The sequence below is a fragment of the Brienomyrus brachyistius genome, chromosome 4 (assembly GCF_023856365.1).
Source record: "Brienomyrus brachyistius isolate T26 chromosome 4, BBRACH_0.4, whole genome shotgun sequence".
In the NCBI taxonomy this organism is placed as follows: Eukaryota; Metazoa; Chordata; class Actinopteri; order Osteoglossiformes; family Mormyridae; genus Brienomyrus; species Brienomyrus brachyistius.
In genome coordinates, this window is record NC_064536.1 from 3,907,604 (window position 1) to 3,925,972 (window position 18,369).

The 18,369-nt window shown below is 42.4% G+C and overlaps 1 protein-coding gene across 3 annotated transcripts in view; it reads left to right on the forward strand.

Moving 5' to 3' along the window:
* The first annotated feature begins 2,670 nt into the window (after window positions 1-2,670).
* The window catches only part of LOC125740615 (corticotropin-releasing factor receptor 2), a 49,409-nt gene continuing 33,710 nt past the window's right edge, over window positions 2,671-18,369 (forward strand). The window contains exons 1-4 of one of the 3 annotated variants that reach the window (XM_049012041.1): window positions 2,671-2,957; window positions 3,284-3,367; window positions 4,693-4,774; window positions 9,835-9,954. In XM_049012041.1, the coding sequence (XP_048867998.1) occupies window positions 3,326-3,367; window positions 4,693-4,774; window positions 9,835-9,954 (244 nt within the window). In that variant the 5' untranslated portion in view covers window positions 2,671-2,957; window positions 3,284-3,325. Of the gene's footprint in view, window positions 3,368-4,692; window positions 4,775-9,515; window positions 9,720-9,834; window positions 9,955-18,369 lie in introns of those variants that run through there. The other 2 variants (XM_049012039.1, XM_049012042.1) reach the window with 2 other exon arrangements.

Sequence of the window (18,369 nt, forward strand, 5' to 3'; positions counted from 1 at the left end):
TACCTCACATTTTAAAAAATCAAAGCCAGTAATACATTAATAAAAAGAACAGATTTCTAGTATATTTTCAGAGGTTTTATTAGACTCTTGCTATTGCTTAAAAAGAAGAAAAATCAATTTACTAATGGCCTGAGTGTTTTTTTTAAATGGTGTTTTGATTATGGTTCGAGTTTTTGTTAAAGGTAAAATAATGTCAAGGATGTGAGGAGAATTTCATGAACAATGATTCGATGAAAACTAATTTGGCGTTCGGTTAAAGTGGCTCCTGCTGTGTTTGCTGGGCCCTGCGGCGAAAGCGCTGGTATTCAATACGCCGTCCGGTTACTGATCTTTTCCACGTCGGACCTGGAATCATTCATGCTTCCTGTAGCAGGCCCAGCTGGCTCGTCTCGGAAAACCGATCGGTTGGCTGTCGCATGTTTTGCAAGTGGGCCGCTCATGCTGTAAACGGAGGGTGACATGCGATAATCGTGGCGCTGGAGAGTAATGTAACGAATATGCCGATAAAATGTGGGTATTCTCAGGATATGAATATACACTCCCTCCAAAAGCCCTTATTGTGTCCTGTATTACCAGTAAGAGTACTGGCTGGAAAAACTGTAAATAGCTTAGTGGCTCAGTGGCTACAGGACTCTGTGCCCAAAATTGGAAAGACACCAGTTCAAACTCCAGGCTTGGCAGAGTGATGTCACTGCCGGCAGAATGATGTCACTGCCAGCAGAGTGATGTCACTGCCGGCAGTATGATGTCACTGCCGGGCCCTTGAGCAGGGACCTTAGCCCCCAAGTGCACCAGACACTGGTTGACCCTGCTTCCCCAAACGCATGTCGCTTTGGATAAAAACATCTGCTCGATGAATGTTCAGATGGATCATGTTGCCGACACATAGAAGCGTAGCAGGAGAATAACCCACAGACCTGACGCTCCACTCCAGCAGATCTGACTGGGGGAGTCCAGCCAAACTATTTAAATCCTCTGCTCTCAGCCGCACCTCCCTGGGCTGTGGTCTGTGTGAAATGTGCGGGGGCTTGTCATCAAGCGACCTGGCCTTTTCTCACAAAGGACCCCCCCCCCCCCCCCCCGGCCATAAATCCGGCTTTAGTGATAGATCTAGTTGATATATTGGGGTGCAGTGAGTCTGCTGTTGGGCTCCCGCTCCTTATGTAACTTCAAATGGAAAAACCTCTCACCCACCAAAAAATAAAAAAATAAAACACAGGCTCTAGCCGCCCTTTAGCACAGAGCTTTTCCCGAGCGTTTAACCCTTGAGTGACGTGGCAAAACACACAGAGACTCCGAAACACAACACGTCACGGTAAACACCGATTTACCGTCACGCTTTTCCGGCAAATGGGATCGATACAGTGCGGACATCTGGATTGGCTTGGATTTGTGGAAAAATTAAAAAAAAAAACAAATCATCTATGGACATTCTCTGTTCCTACTCAATGTCCAACACAAACACATACGCATTTAGGGTCTTATGCCAATATGGCATTTATTACATTACATAATACAACTTTAAAAGAAAAAACAATTATACGTGCCTTGAAATGCACTCAGTGGCCACATTATTATTCTGTACCTCGTTACTGAGCTGTTATTTCTGCACTTGCGCCCTTCCTGTCAGCTCTAATGAGTCTGTCTGTTCTCCTCAGACTCCTCTCATTACCAAGGTGTTTTCCCATCCAGAACTGCCACCGATTGGATGCTTTTGTTCATCGTACTGTTCCCGGCAAACTGTAAACACTGTATTGTGTGAGAATCCCTTGATAGGTGCTGTTTCTGAGGTGCTGGAAGTGCCACATGCACGGCATGGCTTACATCAGGCATCACTGCTGCCCTGAAGATCAGCAGCACGGGACCAGAACCTCCTGATCCTCTTTGCATTTACTAGCCTCCACATGATTCTTCTGTTTGCATTATCAAGCAGATGTGCCTGAAAATCTGCCTCCTGTGGGTATGAAAAATGCACGCACTGCATTTAGGTTTCAGAAATTGATCATGCCCCCCCCCCCCTCTCCCAAACTGCAAAGAGTTCTGGTTCTCCTCACTTTCTCTCATACTTACCAGAACATTAGAACACATTTCTGTATATTTTTTTTTCCAAATATAAAATCCTTCTTATTAGCTGTGTGGGAAAAGTTTTGGGGTGATTTTAATCGGAAATGTTAATTAAAACAAGCCGAGAGGAAAAAAAAGATTTAAGATAGAGCACACGCTAGGAGAAAAAAGGAAAAAGAGAATATTACTGTTGAAAAACGTCAAACATGCCTGGATTGTGTAGAGTTCTGATGCCAAAAGCAAGAAGAGAAAGGGATCGCTACTAATCAAGTGAGACTGGACCCTGGCAGGATGGCACAACCTCCCTTATTGGCTGGTGTGAGAGGACCTGGCCCGACATTGGCCGATGTGAGAGGACCTGGCCCGACATTGGCTGGACTTGAGAGGACCCGGCCTGACATTGGCTGGTCTGAGAGGCACCAGTCCGACATTGGCCAGCGTTAGAGGATCTGGCCCGACATTGGCTGAAGTGGATGACCTCTCCTCAGAGCCGCGTGCCTTTGCTTTCTGGCCCAGAGACCCGACACAGCTCTCAGCCCACGGATCATATTACAAGGCTGGCGAACCTCCTCGTCTCACAGAACCCGGTGCCTCTATATCATGCTCAGCCGCTCTGCACACGCTAACAGAAGGCAAGAAGCACCCTGAAGCCAAGCAGGGCTCATAGTGAGAGCTGCGAGGGCAGCATCACCAAACCCAGCTGGCCATTTGTCCTGGAACCGGATCTCTGCTGACCTTTCTTGTACAGAAAGTAGGAGATACATCTAATTTTGTTGGATTTTTGGCACTGCGGTTCAGCACCTGCCTGAGATGGGCCCGTTATCTTTGTGGATCTACAGAAGGGTGCATATCTGTGAGAGAACATCTTCATTCTGGTGTCGTGGATAACACAGGTGTGCATTTGGTTTTTTTAAACAAACATCGAAAGTTCAGCTCTATATTAACTCTATTCCTGCATCTCCATTTGCCTGTTTAATCAGCCGAAGAACTTCATATGTAATCCATGAACATTTTAATGGCTGTTTTTGTCTCTTGCTTTGCCACATAATTAAGCAAAAAGCAAAAATGAAGAAACATCTGATTTGAGTTTGTGATATTTACAAATCAAAATAACTCTAAGAACTTCCAGAGGAGTAACCAGTGGAACTTGTCTTTATTTCCCATCTCATTATAAATGAACACTGGACTTTGAACTGAATTTATCTTTATTTTTACAAAGGATTATGGGAAAGATGAAGATAAGAAGATTTTTGCCAGCAATATGAGCTTAAAGCAAGTTTTGTTTTGTCTTCTTATTGTGTGTGTGAGTATACGTCATTACGCACATTCAAATGTTTGTTTGTCTTTACCACAATCATCCTGAGACAATATTTTTGAGCCAAGTGTCATAGGACAACTAGATTAATGTTTCACCCAGTAAAACAGTATTAAACAATTCTGTTATTAACAGAAAAAATCGCGCTGGTTAGAGATGTGAAGTTACAGTAATTTTGCAAGCGGAGTCCTTACCAAGTGTTAAATGACAAAGCTTTGCAAATTTGCAATAAATTTACTTCACTAGAAACGACAATACAAAATAATCAGTTAATCTTGTTAACTTTCGTGAATGACTTTGCACTCATGAAAGCGTTTTCCTTGGAACCATCCATTGAATGTGGAAACAAATGTTTGATTCATTCACCGAAAGGCTCCCCGGTAGCTTGGTTCAGCATCGGCTGGCTTATTTACACAGGAAACGTGCAGTGGTACGTTGGCGTACCTGATGAGCGAACAGGTCCCTCACCCTCTCCAGCTCACTCTGCTATCACTCGTCCTAAATTCAGTTTTCATTATCAGCATCCTACTTTAATGAAAAGCATATCAACTCTAATCATAGAATAACAGCTTGTTATGACATATCCATCTGTCCATCTCTTCACCTGTAATTCTGGTAACAATATTTATAAGTCTATATATATATATATATATATGTGTGATTTATACATTTTTCTTTTCTTTTTTTTTACCAAATACATTTAACTACCCTGAATATTTAATATGCAAAGGGTGCAACGCAAGATATATTCATGCTTTTTTGTTTTAATGCACACGAGAGTAGAGATATCTGCTGTAAATGTAATCTAATGGTCGCTAACAGATTTCCAGTTAGCATACTGACTTGCAAATACTTTAAAATATCTGATGATGCAACTGATGCTGAGTTAAAAATACATTTTAGGGCTTCTGACTCCAGTGATCTTTGATATCCCATAGGGATGATGGAAAAAAAAGCATGTGTCCTGGGAAAGGAACTGCAACCCGCAAACCTGACCCTTCACTCATTCGTCACGGGCCAGTCACCCATTGGGAAGCTTAAACCATGTGCTCCTATTGGCTGTGAATGGTCCTTGGGGCCAATGTTCATACTGAAAATTCAAGACCCTTGGGGGTCCTAACCACTGTGTCACTGACTTTTTGGGTGGTTAGGCTGCTGCCTGAAATGCACCTAAGTCATCATTACTTTTTGCAATGAATTGTTTGTAGCTGTAAGCGCAAATCTATCTGCATCTTTGTGTAGTTCTCGTTTGCTCTTTTTATGAATGAACATAAGATATTTTCTCACAGTATTTTCTCCTCTGTTCTCTCCAGCCCAGAATCCAGTGTGAGCTATCCCTACTTGACCTTCTAGAAAAATACTGCGAGGCTCTGTCTGCCCTCTACAATATCACAGGTGAGCGTGTCATATTCTTATCTCTGTCCTTCTTTGGTTTCTCTGAGAACGCAGCAACAAAATCATACAGAATTATCCCACGTTCTCAACAACCAAGGAGTATATTTCGATTCCTGTGCCCTACGGAGGGGCGCTAGGCCCTGATGTTAGTGGTGTCGTGCTTTTCAGGTAACGTTGCAAACTACAACATGCAAAATTTTGTCATTTAACCACCACCACCACCTTAGTATAATCTGGAATTCTCTATGAAAAAAATATCAAAATGTGCCTCATTTGTAGAAAACACCCCTGTGGTCCCGAAATGGTACAGTCCAGCGAAACTTTAAGCAAATCCAAAAGTACTAATATAACACGGCCTGAGTGATGTGCATACTGACTGCACCGCAGTCACGAGAGTCGCTGAGTCACTCCGTGAGCCGTCCCCCACATTCCCCCAGTACGGCACCAAGTAACGACAGAGTAATGGATATGTCGCAGGCACCTGTTCGTTCCATATGGCCTCGGGAGCTGATTCTCCTCGACGGTCATCATACATTGGTCCTTTGCAGGCGATCATGTTGCACCTACCTACCACATCCTACTAAGTATTTTTGACTGACCCCTCTTGCCACTTTGACATCAACTGAGCAAGAAGAAAACTCTTTGGCTCAGGATAAATGCACTTTCAGTGATGATTAATGCCTCTGGGGTAATTTAAATTTGTAAAAAGTGAGAAAACAAACCCTTTCAAAATGTGCAGAGCTTTTTGTTCTATTTTTGGAGAATCAGCATCAGGCTGGTTAATTTTCAAAGTTAATAATTTTGTGCAAAGTGAGGCGTTTGAGCATGAAATCTGAATTTCAAACAGTAGATACAGCTTGAATGAGCGTTATGATTATATAGTTATACTTTCAGTAACCAGGTGTGACTGGCTACCCCTCCACTAGAGGGCTCCCTTGTGGAGATGCCACAGCTTTGGTTTTGTGGGAGGCTGCAGTGCATTGGTTCCGATGGCACCAGAGAGGCTGAGGGCCTCGTCACCCTTACAGGAATAACACCAAGTATCACAGATCACAAGCGCCCTTCCTGTCACGGTCCCGTGCTACATGCCCACACAAACACCCCGGTACAAGACAGGGCGGTAGACATGTGTTAGCCTGCATCTTATGATGCAATTTTATATATTTATAAGTGACTGTGCATTGTAAAAACTCATATATTACTGTATATAAGACACTGACATTTTGTCTTCGTTAACTGCAAAACACAACATGGGAGCCCTGATTCATTGCTAAGGTGAACTCTGACCTTTTAATCCATGCCAGTTTTATCCCATCATTTTGCTGCCAAGTTACGAGTACTCTGCAAATACCTCTCAATGTGAGCCTTGCAAATAATAAACAGAAAACCAGCATGGTGGTAATTAAACCATCTGTTAATTGTCATCAAGTTGTTTGTCTCACATATGTAGGCTGCTCGCGTTTGTGAAAGGATGGTTTGAAGTGTATAATTATGAAAACATACAAAAGCTGGCGTTAGGTGGTTTGGTAGCCGTGTGGTGCGTTTGAGGACGACGGTGTCGGAATACTTATCCGTGGCATTATCTTCATTTTATATCTCTGTTCATTTTGGAAGTTGGAATTTTCTTCTTAGCAATACAACTCATGTGTGTGACTTTTGTATTCCAGTGGTCTAGATCAATCAGAGGAAAACTATGATATTTTAACTTGAAATATTTGATAATAGCAAAACAATTTAGTAAACTACGACTTAAGCCAATAAATACACATTTATTTGGGAGGCCAATCACCCCATAAAATAGGCCTAGCGATGCCTGTGTCTGTCATTATCAATCCTATAAAACAGGCATAGTGACACCCCTGTCTGTGACTATCAATCCCCATGAAATAGACCTAGCAACGCCCCTGCCTGTGGTTATCAGTCCTCCTAAAAAAGACCTAGTGATGCCCCTGCCTGTGATTATCAATCCCATAAAACAGGCCTAGGGACGCCCCTGTCCGTGGTTATCAGTCCTCCTAAAATAGGCCTAGCGATGCCCCTGTCTGTGATTATCAATCCCATAAAACAGGCCTAGTGACACCCCTGTCTGTGACTATCAATCCCATAAAACAGACCTTGGGACGCCCCTGCCCGTGGTTATCAGTCCCCATGAAATAGACCTAGCAATGCCCCTGTCTGTGATTATCAATCCCATAAAACAGGCCTAGGGATTCCCCTGTCCGTGATTATCAATCCCCATGAAATAGACCTAGCAATGTTCCTGCCCGTGGTTATCAGTCCCCCTAAATATACCTAGTGACGCCCCTGTCTGTGATTATCAATCCCCCTAAAATAGGCCTAGGGACTCCTCTGTCGCGGCATGGTGGTGCAGTGGTTAGCACTGTTCTCCACCTGGGTCACATGTGTGTGGAGTTTGCATGTTCTCCCCATGTCATCGTGGGGTTTCCTCCTGGTACTCCGGTTTCTCCCCAAAGTCCAAAGACATGCTGAGGCTAATTGGAGTTGCTAAATTGCCCAGAGGTGTGCATGTGTGAGTGAATGGTGTGTGAGTGTGCCCTGCGATGGGCTGGCCCCCCATCCTGGGTTGTTCCCTGCCTCGTGCCCATTGATTCCGGGATAGGCTCCGGACCCCCCGCGAACCCAGTAGGATAAGCGGTTTGGAAAATGGATGGATGGATGGACTCCCCTGTCTGTGAATATCGATCCCCCTTAAATAGGCCTAGCGACGCCCATCCATGATTATCAATCCTCCCTAAAATAGGCGTAGCTGATTTATTATAGCATCTATAACTTCGTCTTAGACTGAATGCTTGTTTTCACTTTTAATAAAAACACTACCTGGTATAAATGATCTGATGCACCATGATCAATGCCATTTTTAATCATCATTCTCATCAGACCTTCCCATAAAACATGACCAGCAGGAGTTTCTTTAACAGCGTCAGTTACCCGGAGCAAAAAAAAACATCAGAATATATTAACATTTACCCAGGTTATTACCCCGATTAAAGAGGCAATCAAGACACCTCATTCCTGCTCGTACCTCAGCGTGCCAGTGGAATGATCACTGACCGCAATTACGTAAATCAAAACATTATTTCAAAGGCAGGACACAAGCAGCATTGACATATTATAAGAATTAGCATCTAATAGATGTTGACTGCCTACTGTGTTGGTGAGAAGGTAACAAGCTGAATGTAAGAGAATGATACTTAGCTAGACATGCTAACTAGAAGACATGTTATGCACTGGCTCTGTCTTTCAGAAAAGGCCTGCCGTTGGCTTGTACCGTATTTTACCAGAGTCAGCTAACTTTGCAGGTATAGAAAACAGATATTCGATCATGTTCCATCAGGCAGTTTTGACAGCAGAATTCTTCTCCCTTTCACTGCTTTACATGTCTGCTATCAGCTGGAGATGTTCTGGGATATACTATCCCCCTCTTGCCTTCATATTATGGGGGTTGGGGGGGGGCAGATATACACTGACTCAGGTCTCAAGAATCAACATCACCACTAGGGGGCGTACATCCAATGCATCGACTGCACCTCCCACGGGAGGCATATTTGAGGCCTGTCTACTTCATGCCAATACAGCCCCCTTTTCCCAACTCACTGGGCACCTAACTGGCTTCCCAACTGCGTAACACACAGAGGTGTGGGACAGGCCTGTTATACTTCCTAAACAGCAATATGATCTGAGGACTGTGTTTGACCCTTAAACAATCAGAGCCATTATTACTGGATGGCCGAATAATTGCATATTTCAGATTCAAGCTGTTTTACTAGCAGGGGAAGAAGCAGCCTTAGGGCAACAATTTTTTGTCAAGATCATAATCTTGCTGTCAATTTTAGCACAATAATGTTTGAAATGCTCCCGGTAAATCTGCCACGCGGGACTGCCCTTTTCGCCTTAATTTAATGATTTACTTCTTTAACGTTTTTTTGTATGCTACTTTTCCACAGTGTGTCACCCTTATGTTTTTTAGTCAGACGGCTCTGCGTTTAAATTAATTCCACAGCAAAACTGCTGACAGTTTGCGCCATGAAACATCCTCGTCTGTCATGTACCTGCAATTTAAACATAACACACTGGGTCAGGCACTTAATTCACTGCTGCTGCTCACAAGGATTAGAAAAAGAAAAGAAAAATAGACGATGAATAACCAGCGCCGTGTCTCTCTTTGGGGAAGATAAGACTAGGATTAGCGCTGCAAGTAAATATTGTCCAAAGCCCCAATTTAAGCAAGCATTAAGATGTTAAACTTACACGTTAATATGACACGTTAATTTAACTGGTGATTAAATCGTGTTTTTTTCTGTAATTTGAAAGCGCTCGCACACAATGTATAAAACATAAAAATATATGATTCGATAGCGTGAGCAACCTAAGTGCTCGCCTTATAAATAACTACACACTCGATTCGCTTTAAACTGGTTCCTCGGATTAAAATCCCTTTTTATGATGGTTCTGGTGATGACCGGTCGGGGAACAGATTCATTCCGACCGCGGAGGCGCCCACCCCCTTTATTATGGGTAAAAAAAGATGTAAATCGCAGCAATTCAGATTATCTAGGAAACTTCTTGCCATCATCAAAATATGCTTTTAGTGATAATCCTATTAGCGGGTATAGTGGGAAAGTGGAATTTACGGCTGGCTGGTGCATTATATATTTTTTTTTGGTGGGGGGGGGTGTATTGGGCTTGAGTGCATCTGTAGACAGAAATGTGGAGAGGGAAGGGAAGGGATTATACTCATTTGACTCAAACTCCGGCATTGTGCGAGGCGTCCGCCGCTCCACCAAGAACTTCACGACCGAAACGATGGATTCTGCTATTTTCCAGATCTTCATCGGGGAGTTCGGGGACCCCAACTGTAGTCTCATAGATGTTTTTCAGGACACTTTCTACGAAAATGCATCTTTTTCTTTAATGAATATAGACGGTACGGGTCTTTAGACCTATTTCACGCCTGCCTTGTTTTTCATCGCCTCTTCTGCTTACTATATTACTTTTGTACATATTTCAATTAAATGTTGCCATGTTTAATGTGTTTTAAGGTTTGTATTGCAATGCCACTACTGACGAGATCGGAACATGCTGGCCGCGCACTACCAGCGGTCGGATAGTGGAGAGACCGTGTCCGGAGTACATTAACGGAGTGAAATACAACACCACACGTAAGTTCACTTCCAGATACCTTCTATATGCTGATCTCACGTTTTACTATTCAAAAATCATTGCAATGTGTGCTGTACCCGCTTCTGTGCGTGCATTCATTAAAAATGCAACATGAATAATGTATTAATAATTTTGCAAAATTGCGAATATGCTGTTTAAGTTCTATTTGAATGCAATGGCAAGCGCATGAGAAAGCTGAAGCGTATATGGACCTTCTTTTCTTTGACAAATCCGAGCAAGTCCTACCCCGGGAACGGGGAGCTGTCCATTGTACCGCAAATTCAACGTCCTATAATAAAGAGGAGTAGAAAATCACATCGGACGCATTAAGTATAAATACACACAATTTGCTGATTATTCGCGAAATATAGGAAATGCTGAGTGTACGATGCTGTAGATCTCTCGATCATCTAAAAACTGAGCAATTTACACTGTAAATCGCGATAATCTGGAGTGAGAGAGACGGATTATGAGATGAAGGAATGCGTGTCAATAAAGTTTACAAACCGGTCTTTTACTACCCATTAATGATTTGCCATAAAAATGACAAGTATAACTAAGTTATTCGGTCAGTAGGGCACGTTCTTTTAATAGTTTAACTGGGAAGAGTATAAAATAAGCCCTTATTGCGGACCATCTGGGATGCTTTACAGATAACAGGCGTTTCTGACTGTCAGGCTGAAGACAGGAGGGCGTCTCTCACATCAACTCATTACCGCAATCTTTTTATAGATATTCATAAAATGTGCCATTTTACTGTATAGGCTCTTAGGAATTTCCCTTTGAGGCAGTTGAAGTTTGCTTCTCCTTTTATTATAAATGGTCGCAAATTAGCGCTTTGGGCAACTTGTTTATATAAACGAAGCCTTAATATGTGGTTCATATATACGAATCATTCGCTTATTTCTAAATATCAAGCCTTAGAAGATATCAGACCTAGTAAATTATTCTGACGTTTTAAAATTAATTTAGCAGATGTAACTCACATCTTTCTCTCGTTACTTTAACTGCTGCTCGAAATGATCATTTCCCATAATCCACTGTGATTAAATTTAAATACACAGCTGCAACTCATGACTCTAGTGGACAATGCATAGATAAACTATCCCAATTACAAACTCACCGTCATATTCCTTTATGTCATTAACGGTATTCTGCAGGTTCACTGCTATAACACAGTCACATGACGGTAGCAATGGGGACGGTTGTACCGATCTTGCTGGAAGTAGGAGATGAAAAGCTTATTGGTGGAATTACTCAATCTCTATAGTTATCAATTAATTTGATAACTGATGATTATTTATCACCACTTCTCTGCCCAGTCCTAGGGGTTTTGTTGTCATTCATTCATTCATTCATTCATTCATTCATTCATTCAATCAATCAATCAATCAGTTGACTGATGAACACCATATTGAACCAACCATTCCGTTAACTCACCTTAAATTTTACATGACTATCAGTTCAAATCCAGAATGGTAAGTTTTGTAATAACTGATATTTACTCAGCCAAAAGTAAATTGCATTCACACCATGATTATGTAAGGTTAGGCCATCCAGAGAAGTTTTCTGTTTTATAATAAATACATGTTAAAGGAGGGGAAAACGCATTTTACTAAAGAGGTTTATGTATTTTTAAGACAGGGTCTATATTTCTCTTGGTTCTTTTAGCACGATTTACTTAGAAAGGACTTTGATCTTGAGTAGTTCTTGTTATGCACAAATCATTGTCTATTGATACTACAACTGAGTACCTATGTTTTGAGTGGCAGGAGCTGTTTGTACCACTAAACCTGAAACTAAGCCAATTCATTACTTTATACTGGGGAGGGGGGCATTCTGAAGTCTCACTGATGGAAAAATGAACATTTTTCAGCCTGCGGAACTGCCAAAATAAGCTTATGAATAGAGGATTTATTGAGTGCAGAATTAACACATGTTTGTTTGTTTACTCTGCCCTGTGTAGTGGCCAAAGATGCCTGAAATGCAGACCGTTTCAGTCATTTAGGGGGACGATCACTGGAGGCTCGCATCATTCCCTTGGTTGTCATGCATGACGAACTGTTCATGAATGAAAAAAATATATATTTTATATATATATAAATATATATTTTATTATATATATAAAATATATATATTTCATATTTCATTTATATTTTTCATATTCTCTTTTTTTGCATACAGTGCATGGGGAAAAAAGATCCAAACATATTTCAAAATGGGAGCCAAGTAATCACTCACCATTCATGGGATTAAGTGTGAAATTATTCTTTTCACATTAATCCAAATCGATGCCAGGTTCCAGGATCAATCAGAGGATTAATTAATTCATCTGCAGTGTAATTAACACACTCTGTTGTCCAGACAAAAGGAACACTAACCCCAGCTTCTATTAAGAAGGGTTAGGGTCTGCATTGTCATGTTTTATTTAAAGGGCACCTTGCTGTAAGTCTTTGTGCGGCATTAAACTAACAGTGAGGTTCATGGTCACGAGCTACTGTAGTAATTTTGGGAGCTGGGACAGGTACATCAGTGTTTACTTTGTCACGCTTAGTATTTCATCAGATTTCTGACTACTGTGAAATAAAATGCATAGAGAGGGTCAAAGCTCTTGTGAAAATATGTAATTTCTATGGTTGTCTAGTTTCATGTTCGTTAGTCTTATACTGGATTGATCTGTCAAAAAAAAAAGTTTTAAATACATCCCAAATCTCTCACCGCCTGTTCAGATAATGACGGCAATCTTGGGTGAAATGAGAGTGTGCCTTCTTGATAGATACCTTATTATTTTTCTATCCACTTACCTGCCCGTCTCCTTAGTCCTTAGTTTCATGGCTAATTTCATAGCCTCTTTTCAAGACTTTGCCCCAGGAGGAGTGATGTTGCCTCTTTGTCTCTCCAGTGCTGCTGCAGTGAGATGACCTTGCAGAGTAACCTGACACTGTCCTTCCAGAGCTTCTTATATGCACTGCGTTTGTGCTCTACATTGCATTGCCTGGACTGATTAGAAAATAAATTTGTTAAACAAGAATACGGAAAAACGTTACATAGACCCCCATTGTGGAATATTTCTATAAATATATAATTAGTTTTTTGTAAGAATGAAACTATGGGAGGACTGTCTTGAAAACTGTCAGGGATCTTGCAGAAATTCATCGGTGCGATCAGCAGTGCGATCGCTACAAATGAGGGTGCAGTACTATCTGGGTTGACGGTCATCGCCATGATGTCATTCCCATGGACGCACTGCATGTGTCCCTCATTCACTGGAAACACATAAACTGGCCCTAAACCCAGTCTGGCCCTAAACGCAGTTCCCAGGGGCCACTGAAGTCTATCTGCTTTTGATTTTCTTCCCTCCTTGATGATTTTCCTTTTGAGTTCTGCTTTTGCCATCCTTATCACAGCCATGTGACTCCTGAAATAAGACACCCCCCCCCCTTATAAATGTGACATCCAGTGTCCCCTGATTCTGCCTGGCACTTCCAGGTTCTCACTTGCAGGAGATGCGCCACCCAAAGCCTTCTGTTCTGCTCCACTCTCATTCACATGAAGCATAATGAATTATTTAGACTGGGGACTCCGTCCAGAGTTGGCTTTTCTCTTTTTGCTGTCGTTTTGAATCATGGGTTTCCAGTGTCCACGTTTTCTGTTATGCAGGTCAGGGCTGGTGATGGTGGTGGATGATGTCTTGCTTTCTTGCTTTGTGTATGTTCTGTTACCGACTTTTAACTTCCGTAATTTAATTCCGTTTGGACCTTATTCCTCAAAATACGCATCACTTTCCTTCACTCTCAGAACATTTACCCATAATCCTCAAACAGCCCCCCCCCCCCCCTCACTTTATGCCCAACCCTTTGCTTACCGATTGCTTACTTGACTGAAAGGCAAAACAAAATATTTCCACAGTAAATACTTTTTATGACAGTTATTTAAATATTTCTGCATGATTCTCTGCTCTTGAGCTGTTGGAATCAGTCTGGATGATTGAAACTGATGACAAATGTGTTTTAAAAACAAAACACAAAAAACAAAACATTGAATTTCTGCACTCTTGATCTCTTGCAACTCTGTCCTGGATATGTGGTTTGGAATGCAGGGGTGGATGGATGGATGGATTCTGGTTTACTGGCAGTGCTGAAGGCTGGTAATTGCAATCAGGACTGAAGACAGCGGGGAAGCCAAAACGATACAAGCGCAGTACCTCCATGACATTATATAACCGGTATGAGTGTTTCCTCGTATCATAAAAATCAGTCCCCTTTATGAAATTGCGGTGATACTTTTTAAATTTGAAAGCACTTTACATAAGATTTCACGGCAATCCTATTGTGGCTAAATACGTTGGATGGATAGATACGTATTGCAACATAATCAAGAGGCAGTCAAATGTCAGTGTCAGGATGGAATTGGTAAGATGGTAAATGTCAGCCTTCTCTGAGTTGAAATTTTTTGAAGTCCATGTACAGGAGTGCTATGAAATCCACTGTAAATACAGACTAACAAGTGCCTGGCCTTTCACATCTATGGATGAAAAGGTCAGTAGATGAAGGTGTGGCTGTTCTGCATGAAAGCCCATTACAGAGAGCGCTGGCAATCAATACCTATCATGGATACCTTGAGAGTTTACACACCAAATTCACACTGGGGGGAAATATTTTAGCTGTATTTTTATTTATTTGGGGGAGGCATGGTGGTGCAGTGGTTAGCACTGTTGCCTCACACCTCTGGGACCCGGGTTCGAGTCTCCACCTGGGTCACATTTATGTGGAGTTTGCATGTTCTCCCCATGTCGTCGTGGGGTTTCCTCCGGGTACTCTGGTTTCCCCCCACAGTCCAAAAACATGCTGAGGCTAATTGGAGTTGCTAAATTGCCCATAGGTGTGCATGTGTGAATGAATGGTGTGTGAGTGTGCCCTGTGATGGGCTGCCCCCCATCCTGGGTTGGTCCCTGCCTCGTGCCCATTGCTTCCGGGATAGGCTCCGGACCCCCCGCGACCCAGTAGGATAAGCGGTTTGGAAAATGGATGGATTTGTTTGTTTGTTTGTTTACTGCAGTGCATCTGAAATCGTATAAGAAATTTTGTGGGTTGTGTGTGTGTGTGTGTGTGTGTGTTCAGTACATAGCATGCAGTCGAAACAGCTGCATACCAGTCACTCAAAGGAGAGAAGTGGGTTTCCTTTAAAACTGGTGCCCAGACTGTACTTCTGACACAGCGAGATTTACTTAGTTTAAAAAAAGGAGCGTTTCTCAACACAAGCTCCTTTTTTTAAGAATAGGAGTGAGACTCCTCACTGCGAGCCAGGCCTTCACGCGCAATATCGGTGCCTGACCTCACACATGCTCTGCTGGGTGAATGGTCAAAAAATCCCACAGCCAGGAGAGTAGCAGCTGATATAGCTGCAATGGGGTGGTCCAACTCCGTATTGATGCCTAGGGATTTAGAAGGCGATGTCATAGAAGCTTCTGTAAGTGCAATGGCCAGGTGTCCCTACACTTTCCTCCATAAAGTGTTGCAACAAATATAGCAGCTGCTTGGGATAAAAGGCATTTCATGATTCATGAATCATGAATAAACATATCAGTATTTCACGTGTTATTCGTGACCTGTTATTTCAGTAGTTCCTTCAGTAGTTCCTTCAGTAGTTCCTTCAGTAGTTCACAATGCTTTACAGAACTAACAAATATAGTAACAGCTATAGCTCAACAATGATGAAAGGATATGAGATCACTATATAAATAAGACTGTGTGTTAAATAAGAGTTTGTGGTTAAAATCTTAAGTAATATCAAAATACTACATCGTTTGTGCCCCCTGAAGCACAGTGTTACCAATGATTCATTATGGGGTACAGATTATGTATCTGATAATGTAGTATGTTGTACGATTTATATCAAGCCGTTGAGCTCTTTGTGGCTTTGTAACACTGACTCCTGCTTTCAACAGACAATTTATTTGCACATAGGCTGCTCACATGCTAAGTGTTTCCCCTGACTTTCTGGCTAGACAATTCGGTCCTGATATTGTTTAACGTTTTTTGATATTTGAGCACCCAAAAGGTAATTATGGCCTGTTTAATGTCCTTCTAGCCTTTGGACCTGCCTTTGATTTCAGTAGAAGGTCTGATTCTTCTCTCATGCACCTTCTTCCAGAGTGGTTTGCCCTCAGGATGCAGTAACCTTGCAGAGAAAGTGTTTTTTGTGTGTGTGTGGGGATTCAAAGAGACAATAGAGCCAAGTCAATAATTCTCTTTTTCAATACGAGACTTCCCTCATTGATTTCAGCCACATTTTATGGATAAACGAGAGAGAATCCGTCGAACTTTTCCGGTGAAGAGTATCCAGGTTACGCAAAGAGGGAGAAATGTCTGCATGTGCAGAAGAATGAATGAAACAACCAAATCTAGCGCAGAAACTTTGACTGATAGGCGAGCGGCACTTTTCCTCGTCTATCCATCAAGCGGCTGACACCGACTCTCCGGGATCGTAGGAGCTTGGCACACAAAGCTTGTTTTTCACTAGGAGTGAATTGCTTGCCCTGATTTGTTTACCCTTTGAAGATCACGAGTTCCGGTTTGGTAGTCCTGTGAGAGATAAAGCCCGCCTCTACCCTGTCTTTCTGCCATCTTTCCGAAGCACCAATTTCCTCCTATGCTGTTAGTGACAAACATGTGCTGGCATGTGATTTGTAGCTGCTATACAATATGTGAGCGTGACGGGTGAGGGGGTGGGGGATTTTGTATTTATTACCAAGTCCCACGCACTGTGATAAAAACCTGTTTTTTTGATGTTGTCGGGACAATTTTAAAATTCAATTTTATAAATTATTTTTTATAAAAATCTATAACTGCAATCAAAAATGTGAAAAGCCTTGTATTTTTGTTTGGTTTCTTATGGTTAAGGTTGGGTAGGGGTTAGAGCTGGGTGGGGGTTCAGGTTGTCATTTTCAGGATTAGGGTTTTTCCCAGAGAAATGATCAGAAAGATAAGAATACAAACATGTGTGTTTCTGTGCGTGTATGTGTGTTATGCCCCGGGTGTGTTTGTGTGTGTGTGTCCGTATGTGTGTGTTATGCCCCGGGTGTGTGTGTCTGTGTGTGTCCGTATGTGTGTGTTATGCCCCGGGTGTGTATGTCTGTGTGTGTCCGTATGTGTGTGTTATGCCCCGGGTGTGTGTGTCTGTGTGTGTCCGTATGTGTGTGTTATGCCCCGGGTGTGTGTGTCTGTGTGTGTCCGTATGTGTGTGTTATGCCCCGGGTGTGTGTGTGTGTCCGTATGTGTGTGTTATGCCCCGGGTGTGTGTGTCTGTGTGTGTTATGCCCCCAGCTCTGGTGTCCCTAGTGTTGAGTTCAGCTGACTGTCGCCACATATGGGAGGAGAAAGTTGCTGAGGGTGTGTCAGTCTTATACAATAAATAAGCGAGTCCCTGAAACTGATACATGGGGGAATCTGCACACGTGTCAGAGAGCTACATCTTTCACACGTCTCCTCTCACAGCCCAGCAGCACCATGTTCCTCTTCTGGGATCAGTGGTGTCAACGTCATCCACTCTGAAAGTAAAAACTACAAATATATTTCCAAGCCCGTGGAAAGTAGAATACATGAAGTCATTAGCTGCATGTTTCTGTCAGTGGGTGTTTAAGAAGATCACAGTACTGAAATGAGCGAATCAGAGAGCAAATAAACCAATCAGAGAGCTGATTAAAGAGCAAATAAACCAATCAGACAGCCAATTGAAGAGCAAATAAACCAATCAGAAAGCAAATACAGATTTCGGTACTTATAATCACATATAACATATTTTAAGTATTTACCTTTTAAGTCTTCAAATATTGAATTGTATTCAATAACTTTTTATATATATTTTAAAATATTTAATAGTTGCTCTTAAGTGAGAGCCTGCATGAATTGTTGGCTGTTGTATTTTTTGAGCATCCATTAATTATTCGTGTTTGTCCATAACAGAGCCTGAAATCCATCCCAGGAAGTACAGGACGCAGAGTAGGGCAACACCTTGGATGGTGGGTAATTACAGGGCACGCAGTCACACAGCCAATCGGAGACGGGGTAATTTCGAGGTACCTAAGTGTTTTGGAGGGTGGCAGGTAGCCAGGACACCCAGTGCGAGGCCTCACAGAAACAGGGAGAGACCTCACAGCTGCGGAGGCATGCAGCTGGAGCAACACGTGCTGCACCTGTGCAGTGGTGGCTTGATCGTTAGGAAACTGTGCTTATATTTGAAAGATTGCAGGTTTGAATCCCCAACTCGCAAGGCACCACTGAAATACCGTAAGCGAGGTACTGCCTCTAAGCACTGCTCCCCAGGTGCTGAATTAACTGCCCCCTGCTATGTCACACACGGGTTAAATGCGGAGGACGTGTTTTGCTGTTGCACACTGTTTGCTGTGGAGCGTC